This window comes from Amphibalanus amphitrite, unplaced genomic scaffold (genome assembly GCF_019059575.1).
Source record: "Amphibalanus amphitrite isolate SeventyFive unplaced genomic scaffold, NRLGWU_Aamphi_draft 000841F_arrow, whole genome shotgun sequence".
Taxonomy (NCBI): Eukaryota; Metazoa; Arthropoda; class Thecostraca; order Balanomorpha; family Balanidae; genus Amphibalanus; species Amphibalanus amphitrite.
In genome coordinates this window covers 191,219-200,886 of record NW_024882335.1, presented here as the reverse complement: position 1 = coordinate 200,886, position 9,668 = coordinate 191,219, and the positions used below count along the sequence as shown (strand labels likewise).

Genomic DNA, 9,668 nt, shown 5'->3' with positions numbered 1-9,668 from the left:
AATTTTCCCCTTCTCCATATTTGTCTGAAAAGCCGTCTGGACGACACCTAGCCCCAGCGCAAATTACATCTCAACCTGCAGTGACCACAGATTCATTGGACCATCCGTTACCCTTTAATGGTCCTTCGCCGCTTATAATGCCACACATTCATTCATCCGTCGTGGATAATGGCAGCGTCACCACGGCAGCCCGGCGCACAGCACAAAAACACGTTCATTCAGACGCGCGCGGCGGCAGCCGGCGCGGCCAATTACCTGCCTCCGAGAGGCGCACGCAACGGGCCGGGTCAGAGGTCAGTCTGGTCACGTGACTTGGCGTCCGGCCAGCGCGGCGGGGGACGCCGCCGGGCGCGGCACGCGGACAGGCCGCGAGCCACGCCTCGGGCGGTGGGGGAGGGAGGGGAGAGGGAGGACTGATGTTGTCTGGAGACTGGAAGTGGTGCGGATTTGAACTCGATCAGCTTAGCGTTATGCAAAAGTTTGAGCCCGGAAGGCTGACAAATTTGCTATAGTTCAGACATGTCGGGCTTAAAAGTTTCAGTTGGGGCTGCATTTGCAAGTTGTCATTGTCAGTGGCCCCAAGGCATTCGCCTGACCTGACTACCACAAACTTTACGGGTTCTATTGCTTGATATACATAACCGTGCTGGCAGTGGGATGTACTGAGCTACTTACTTGCTCGTTGTGCTTTCTTTTTTTAGCGCTGTGTTGAGAAACAACAGTCAGCAATCATTTTGTTTTACTGCACGCATCATGATTATATGTCCATTTGAATTGCATATTGCATGTTAAAAGTTTGTTCCAACAACTGTCGCACAATAAACGCCATGGAGCGGGCGGGGGGGGGGGGGGAGATATTGGGCGGACAAAATGCTGACGTTTCTAAAACATGGCTTAAGATGGCTAATTTTAGTGCGAAAATCTGCTGCAGCATAAAGGCATCACCGACGAGAATATTGCTTAGTCACCCAAATCGGCAGCTACCTTGCTATTTGTCCGTGAACCCCTCACTCTACCCTCCTTCCTCTTCATATCACTCTTCTCACGACCTCCCTTTCAGCTGGAAAACGCCTTTCTCATACCGGAAAATAAAAATAAAGAATACGACAGGGGTAGACAGTAGGTGCCCAGTAGTTTCCGTTGCATTTTCCGAATCTGGGAAATGTGATAAAGGGCAGCAGGATGTTCAAACTGGACTTTCGGTGCTTAGCAAACAGAGAAGGAAATAATCGAAAATTGGATCCTTTCAGCTGAGCCCTTTTTATAAATTAGCTAGAATGTTTGGAATGGATGGATTGACAGAGCCGGAGCCCACGCTAAACAGAGCTTGTTGCGTAGACCCCGACACCTACCGTCCGATCGCGCAATTCCGGGTAATGTAAGAATTTAGATGCCAGAGTTTAACGTGCACTTCAAAGCCGGACATGGCCTGTCCCACTCAACTGACTTCAACTGGCTGCGGCTGCAGTGCACCCACTAACCGCAGACCATCCCCGTCAGGAGACTCAGATATCGAGCTCCGGAGCGACTCGCACCCGAGCTCTCACTACCGGGAGCTCATCGCTCTACCAACTGAGCTACGGGACAGGCCATTGCACCTGCTTCCGGGGCTATCACCAAGGTATCACCGCCGTCCCCGCCCCGCCCCGCCAACGCCCTTCGAAACCGCCAACACTGCTCTTAGTTCTTACTCGTATACCTCTGCTTTTACCGACGGGTGCTACCGACCGCCGCTATACCTGCCGCCAGCCACCGCGGCCTAGGCTGTCCCCGGGGCGATAAGGACTCGCCTGGGGGCACGGTTAGCGCCGCCAACGGCCGCCACAACCGACGGCGATTCTTTGTCTCCAGTAACCAGCTGATAAGGATCAGTACGAATCAAAGTCCGCCGGCCAGGGCCAGACGCTACTGGGGTGGTCGGAAGGGCACGAGCGCAGATCCGCTGGGGAATGTAATGTGAGAGGTGGGATTAAACCGGTCTTGCTGGGGTGATCGATGAGGGTCGGGTGGTGGCAGAAAGTGGTTCCACATGGGATCGACATGCGTGGGAAGGGTGTCGTTTTATTTACCGGTTTTTGGAAGTAAGTTCGGTTTTGCATGGCTGCCCCATGCCTCGCTAGCTCGACGTTTGGTGTGATTGGTGTGTTCGATTACTCTAAAATGGATGTATTTGTTACAGCTCTTTCATTGAATTTCGCCGCACATTTGTTAGATGCCTTAAAGGGAGATTATGACCTTTTTCCACAAAATCTGAGTTAGGACCATTTTCTGACAAAACACAACAAGTTATAATGTAAATTAAAACCATTTTGCTCAATTCGGTACCTTGCCGCAAATATCTCAACTTGAAGTCACGTTAGCGGGGAGCGCTGAAAATGACCGTTGAATAAGTACTTACATCACTTTTTGGTACTTGCATGTAATTTTGTAAAATGAGCGTATTCATTACATTTGATCTTCATCACATCTAGTTAGTTAATGGTCGTCTATAGTGCCTTCAAAAGATATTCATGGTTTGGGGGTGGTTTATGTCTAAATTTACGCAACTATTTTTCCTGTTCATCATCTGTCGCCATACTCGTATGCTGCTATTTTAGTAGCAACGACTCAATTTTGAATCGGTCCCGCCGACTGCACAATAAAAGAAGATAGATACAACACTTTTGCGGCATCACTGAAAAACTTATGCAGTACTGTTATCAAAATTCTCATAACACCGTTCGACAAACCTGAAGTCTTTTTGAAATAAATATGCTTGTATTTTTCGCTTCAGGCTCTGAGGCCAAAATAATGAATTTCGTAGTCGCAATCGCAAGAATTGGCTGCGTTTCTGGCGCATGCCGTTCATTTGTGGCGCAAAATAATACTTGGAAACAAAGAAGAGTAGGCACTATGTACCCCCGAATTAGAATCTAATTAATTCTAAACCGAATTAACTCTAATTCAAATTAGAATCCTTACAACCAAGCAACGACAAGGCGATAACATAAACAAAAACCCAAGCGTCGCTGTTTGAAACAAAAGCGCCATATACTGCGACTTTTTTATAGAGAAGGACAACGTATTTCGGTGGGTGTTACAAGTACTGCAAGTACTGCTTCTTTTTTGCAAAAATAAAAACCTTTTTCACATACGAAAATGTGCTAGGAAATTTTCATATTTTATAGAAACTACAGTAGAAATAGTATAGATGTCGAGTATTTTTTATTTAAGAAAAAAGAAAGCTCATAATCTCCCTTTAATGATACCTATCAATTTTTCATAACTTTTTGTACAACTTCCGCAATAAAACATATTTGCTACAAACAAGTACAACTGTTTTGCTACCGTTGTAACCCAAGGGAAACTGAATGGCACCTACACCCGTATCCGCACGGATCGCATATCCAACACCTATCCAATCACTCTGTAATATCACCACAAAAGCGGCGGTCCTTTGGGAGCGGCACCCTCTCAATAGGCTATTACATCTCTGTATGCAAAATTTGTCCGGCTCCATCACCGATCGCCAGGATCAAAGGTGCCGACAGGACCGATGACGCGGCCAGGACCGTGCCGGCTGTGATGGATTAGTGACCACCTCCCGGCCGCCACCGCCCGCGCCACCGCCCGCGCCACCGCCCGCCGCCGCTGAGCGGTATCATGTGATCGGCCGGGCCGGCGCGGGGCGGCGCGGGGCCGGCGGGCGTCCGTTCAGAAGCTGACCACCCGCCCCGCGCCGCCCGCGCCGCCCGCGCCGGCCGCCGGACCCCCCGCGGAGAAGGGTCGAGCGGCGTGCGGCCGAACGGCGAGCGATCGCGGGACGACGGTCTCAGACGCTGCCGCGATTTGTCATCATTATGTTCCGGAGACGCAGCGGTGATCAGATGACAACTCAGCGGAAACTCAACGGTAGCTCAATACCTAGCGTTTCTATCTGCCTTTCAACGGTAGTTCGACGGAAACTCCACGGTAGCGCAACGGTAACATCGCACGGCAACTCAATGCAATTCAACGGAAACCGTCCGCAACAACTCAATAGTGACTCAAACGACTACACTTTTAAACTGTCGCCGAAGTTATCCGAAACTCAGCGCTGACAACCTCTCGCAAATTGACGTCAACTCTGCCCCGCCACTCCGTCGCTGCTCGACGGTCCATCGTTTCGGACGTCTGTCGGGCGCCGGCCGGCACTCGGCGGCGCCTTTCATCCCGTGCCGACACGCAAGCGGGCGCCGCCGGTGATTAGGGACACCGGTTTATGAGTGCCGCAGACCGGCCAGTCATCTCAGAGACATTGCAGCGCGGGCCGCCGCCGCCGGCGCCGCCCTCGGCCAGAGCTGGCCAAGCTCGGCCGGAAGGACTGCGCCGGGGAACGACCGGCTGATGAGGTCGAGCTGCTTCAGGGGTGGTAGTTTGGACGGGCGAGAAAATGTCTCCGTGGACCGCAAGGCTGAGCTGGAAAAGTCTGGGAGACGTCATACATTTATTTATTAATGTTCTTATATCTAACTTGCTTTTGTCGGCATATATTCAAAACATTACTGGGTATAAGGCATTCATCACTGAAACATTGCTAAAAACAACTTTTATAGACCATCGTATGGGCACGAAATGTCTCCTAGACATCCATCAACAATATTTTTCCTTGTAAAAATCATTTCAAAGCTGTAGGCACTATAGGCAATGCAGCGTGCTATAGGTATTCACGATTAGAGTGCCACTCTGGAGTTCCCGATTCTCTTTGCTCGAATCTGCTAGCCCTTATGCGATCCGCTCTTTCTTCGAATTAGTTTAGTATACCTTATACAAATGTAATAAAGTGTGTAATGTTTTCCACTTATCTACCACCGATAACTGAAAGAGGTCTACCGACCATTCATGCATCCGGTATAGAGGGTAAAACTCAACAACATCGACGCACAGTCAAAGGGCCTTTAAAAGTAAAAATGATCTGAAATAAATGCAGAAAATGATCCGTCCACTCTGTCTATTTTGTTTTTGTGTTCTTGGATGAATTTGCGTTTGAGGTTTCATTCGCCTTTTTTGTCAGCTCGCCTTTGCTTTTGGCCGCGCCATTTGCGATTTGTCAAAATTCTTTCACCGTTCCTGTTGGCTGCTACCTATCGGCTATCCGAATCCAGTTCCTAAAGATTAAGTTTTCATAATTATGTATTGTCTTTGCACATGCGTATCACATTTGTAACAATGCTCGTCAATTGGGAAAACATGCTGTGCAAGACAAGAAGGAAAGGGCATGCACCGAATAATGCCAAGACGAGTCATGTGGACTAGTCTTGCCTCGCAAAGCGACATCAAAAGAATCATTAAGATTAAAAGATGATAAGTTAAAAGTGGATAAGTTACACACGATGAAGAAGACACTGGTTGATTATCATGATGGAACTATACATGCGAAATCATCTTAACGTACACAACTGATTGTATCCATTTCAATATCAATGCACTTGATGATTGTCTTTGGATAGCGCCTGCTGGGGACATCTCAGCCACCTCAGCACAAGAATCGGCGCTCTCGGGACACAAATCACGAACACTAACTCAGTCGCCGGATCGGCCTGACCACGGGGAACATATATACAGCACTAGCGGCACCCGGAAGGTGTCTCTCATCTCACAGCGCTCTCTGAGTTCGGCCTTTTTCGTGACCTTCCTCACCACGGCCTCCAGACAGCGTCACCGGCCGCGCGGCCATCGGCAGCGTGCGAGGTCAGGTCAAGCACGTCCGATTCTTCCGCCGAGCTGTCCGAGGACTCGCAGTCAACACTGCTCCACTGGGCGGCATCCGTGTCTCCGGCTCCCGCCGCTGCCGCCGCCCAGCCGTCCCGCGGACTGGCGTCACTCCTCGGCGACTCTGAGGCGAGGCTGTGCGGGCTGGGCGGCTGGTAGGTGGATCCAGATCCTCCACTTCCGACTGAGATACCAGCTCCAAGCGACTGGAGATGATCGAGGCCCTGCTCGAGGCTGAGAACGAGCCGCGGCAGCGCTCCGGGCCCGTCGGCCATCCCGCTGAAGGAGCGCACCACCTGCAGGCAGCGCTGGTAGCCGGCGCGGTACGAGTCGGCAAGGCTTGGAGTCACCGGCGCGGTGCTGGCGGCCCCCAGACGCAGCCGAGCCTGCAGCTCTCGCACGTGGGCCACCGTCTGCTCCAGAATGTCGGCCTTCTCCAGTTTAGACGGCTTCGGGCCCTAGGAACGAGGGAGAGAGAGAGAGAGAGCAGTCAGAGAGGTGTTGACTGTTGCTAGATGATTTATTATGGTTATTAGCCTGATTTATGACACTCGAGAGGTAACGGTCAACTATACTTATTAGAGCGGCTTGCAAGAAGTTCAGGTCAAGCAGGTCACCACAGATGAAAGAACGTGACTAAGGCAAAACATTGCCACTGAACAAAAATAAAACGACAAAAAAGCTGAGCTCACCTGTCTCTGCACGGCGTTCTCGTCGATCAGCATGTCCCTCAGGTTGGCCAGACAACTGTTGATGCGCTCGCGTCTCTTCTTTTCCATGATCGGCTTCCTGATCTTCCTCAGCTCGCTCATCGGCTTGGCCGGCTTCGGCTGTCTGCGCTCCATGGCTAAAAACTTCAGTTTGTGAGACACTCGAAGATGTAACCAACTGGCTGCACTGACGTCCCCTCTCCTTGACCGCTCGAGCTGAACTGAATTCGACGAGAGGCGGCGGGCGGCGAGCAGCGGGCGGCGTCGTGCGGCGGGCGGAGGCGCGTGGGCAGTCGCACGCGCGGATCATCAATGAGGCCGCCGCTGCGGCCGCTGATTGGTCGCCAGTAGCGGTGGGGGCGGAGCCTGTCGCGGAGCGTGCCCGCAGTGGCCCGTGGCGGGCGGCGGCGGGCGGCACGTGGGCGGTAGCCGCCCGAGACGGGCGACCCGCGACCCGACCCGCCACGCGCGCCACGACCGGAGACGGACGCGTGGGGAAAACCGAACAGCATCAGCTGAAGCAGTAATTCGCTGTGTTGTTTTTACGACAAAGCCTATTGTACTGGATCAAAATGTAGCGGAATTCATAGAAATTAACAAGAAACTTGGAAAAGAAATTGAACTTAAATCACTTTGAGCTACACGGACCAGCACTTTGCCACTTGCTAACCATCGCAGTAGGCGGTATACGATCTTTCGAATCACGACACAATCCGTTACACACGAGTTTCGATTGATGACACAATGAATTCAGTCCTGAAAGCATTCTGAACTACGATCAAAACAATAGGTAGGGGAGAGTGGGGTAAGATGCCCAGGGTGGGAAAGACGCCCCACCCCCTCTAGCGGCGAAACAAAGAATCGAACCAGGAAATTAATGTTCTTAGCGTAAAGCGGAAGCCTGCCTTGTTAACTGCACAAAAATTTCCGAAGCTCAGTTGGGCAACGGCTGGATGGTGAGTGCATGTTTTTCATTTGCTGCTTTCAAAAAATATTTTGCTGTCAAAACATTGTAAATATCAAAGAAGGTAGATAATTTTTGCGTCCCTTGCTATAGTCGTGATACATTAGCATGCGTGTACTGTGTCCCAAACAGTTTGTTTCAGGGTGTAGTTTTATGGCTAACAAATTGTACTGATTTAATGTTACTTCGGTACCTTGGGGTAAGATGCCCCCTGTCCTGATGGGGAAAGACGCCCCCCTAAATCCGTAGGCTGTCCTTCAAGCAGCCCGTCAAATCATTTATTACATGCTTGTGATGAGAGACAAAAGCCGATCTGGGACTATTGAGAGTCCAGTACGGTCGGGTGCTCCCCATGCCGGTCTCTCGGCCCACACAGCGACTTTTTGGGCGGCATCTGACTCTGAGAGCCCTCACGACGGCCTCTGTGGGCCCCATTATTGGCTCCAGGACCCCTCATGACTTCCTTTGAGGGCTCCCACGTTGGCTCCACGGGTCGCGCTGGCATCTGAGGTCCCCACGATGGGCTCGAGGGCCCTCAAGCATCATGAAGACCTATAAGGGCCCCACAGTGGTCTCCGAACGCCACCACGGAGGCTTGTTTGGCCGCGCTGGACTATGCTGGCCCTAACGATGACCTTTGAAGCCCCTTACGACCACTTTTGAGGGCACTTACGATGACTTTTGGTGTCTACTGCAAGCTCGAAGGGACTACTGATTCCTTCAGGCGATTCACGTGCCCATTTATGTCACTTATAGTGCAGGGGGCATCTTCCCCAACGCCAGGGGGCGTCTTTCCCACCCTGTGGGGTAAGATGCCCCCTTTCACTTCTTCAGGAAAATGCTTAATAGCAAAAAAAGTTATCATATTTCAGGCACGAAACTGTGATATTTTTGGAGAAAAATTATGTCGGCTTCCGTTGAAACTCTAAGTTTTTGCTTTCCGATAGTCATTTTCGAATAATATATGACATAGTAAAACCCTGGGCATCTTTCCCCACTCTCCCCTACGGGCGGAGTTTAGGGCTTCATTATAATAGTACCTACATCTTAGGCGAAAATCCCGAAATGGCATCAATGAGCCAGCCTTTGATTTCACATCGTGTGAGGTTATTTATTGGTCTTGCTATAGTAAGTTTGTGTCACAAGTCCAACCAGAAGCAGTTAACATCCCGTGCCTAACCATCGCATACCTATCCAGTATCCAACTTATATTTCCCAGATATGGGAGACTGCAGCTTGCAAGGTTTGCTGAATAAAGCGCTGAAACATCGTGGCTACTGACAACTCTTCTTTGAAATTTGAACAGGCTCTCACAAGATTCGTCACATAACTATATAAGAAATCAATATAAATTTATAGTGCTTACAGGCAAATCAGACCTTCGCTGGGTTCTGCAGACTGGAGACAGGGAAGATATGGACAATCGCGACTTTGCGAGTGCCGTTATCCTCGTCTAAGGGCTATGCCAAGGACTGGAGTCTGAACAAACGGTTATCCTGTGACCAACATTCTGAAACCAGCCGGTCACATTGTGGCTCAAATAACATTCCGATGCTGCTCTTACTTTGGATCAAAGTCATGCTTCTTCGGTCCAAGGCACTATATACTTATCTTGGGTCAGCCTCTGTTCGTCGTTCGCCAATGCATCTTTACAAGACAAATTCTCTTACGATGACGAATCGATCGAGGGGCGAAGGGCATGGCATCGGACAATAAATGTGACGTAAGGCTCTGGTCCTGGGGCTGTGTGAGCTATGACAAAACGTGAGAAACTAGAGGCATGAGTTGATGCGTTACTGAATAACCTTCACTTAACTATAGGAACTAGGAGCTTATAGTGTCGGCGATTTGATGTGCAGTCCGCAACAGCGTTGGCTGGTGTGGACTGTCTCGATCAGGCTGGAACGTCATATTTTGATCAAATAAAGAAGGACCTTATAAAGAATGTGTATCTAAAATACCAAGACACAATCGTGACCCGGCGCCATTCAAACAGTGAAAGTTGAACGTGGGACCAACGGGTGATAGGGGGCGGTTAAAAATCGAAAAGGCGGCGGCGGCGGCGGCGGCGGCGGCAGCGGCGGGCGGGACTCCCGGGCGGCGGCCGGGCGGCAGTCACTAATCCATCACAGGCGGCGCCAGCCGTCACCGCCTCATCAGTCCTGTCGGTACCTTTGATCTCGGTGTTGGAGACGGATACAATTTGACGGGATATACACATGTTTTGGTGACTTCTTTGGATGAATGGCGCCGAAAAGGGATAG

The 9,668-nt window shown here is 50.7% G+C and overlaps 1 protein-coding gene across 1 annotated transcript; it reads right to left on the bottom strand.

The window, feature by feature from the left end:
* Positions 1-5,138: 5,138 nt before the first annotated feature.
* LOC122366951 (transcription factor HES-4-B-like) lies at positions 5,139-6,704 on the bottom strand. The gene is made up of 2 exons (XM_043339639.1): positions 6,423-6,704; positions 5,139-6,188 (listed from the first exon to the last, which is right to left on the bottom strand). Exons 1-2 carry the CDS (start codon positions 6,573-6,575, stop codon positions 5,655-5,657), a joined length of 687 nt encoding a protein of 228 aa, XP_043195574.1. The 5' UTR covers positions 6,576-6,704; the 3' UTR covers positions 5,139-5,654.
* Positions 6,705-9,668: the final 2,964 nt, after the last annotated feature.

Coding starts and splice junctions, on each gene's coding strand:
- LOC122366951 (XM_043339639.1), bottom strand. CDS start 6,575: ATGGAGCGCAGACAGCCGAAGCCGGCCAAGCCGATGAGCGAGCTGAGG. Junction 6,189..6,422: donor AGAACGCCGTGCAGAGACAG/GTGAGCTCAGCT, acceptor CCTCGTTCCTAG/GGCCCGAAGCCGTCTAAACT.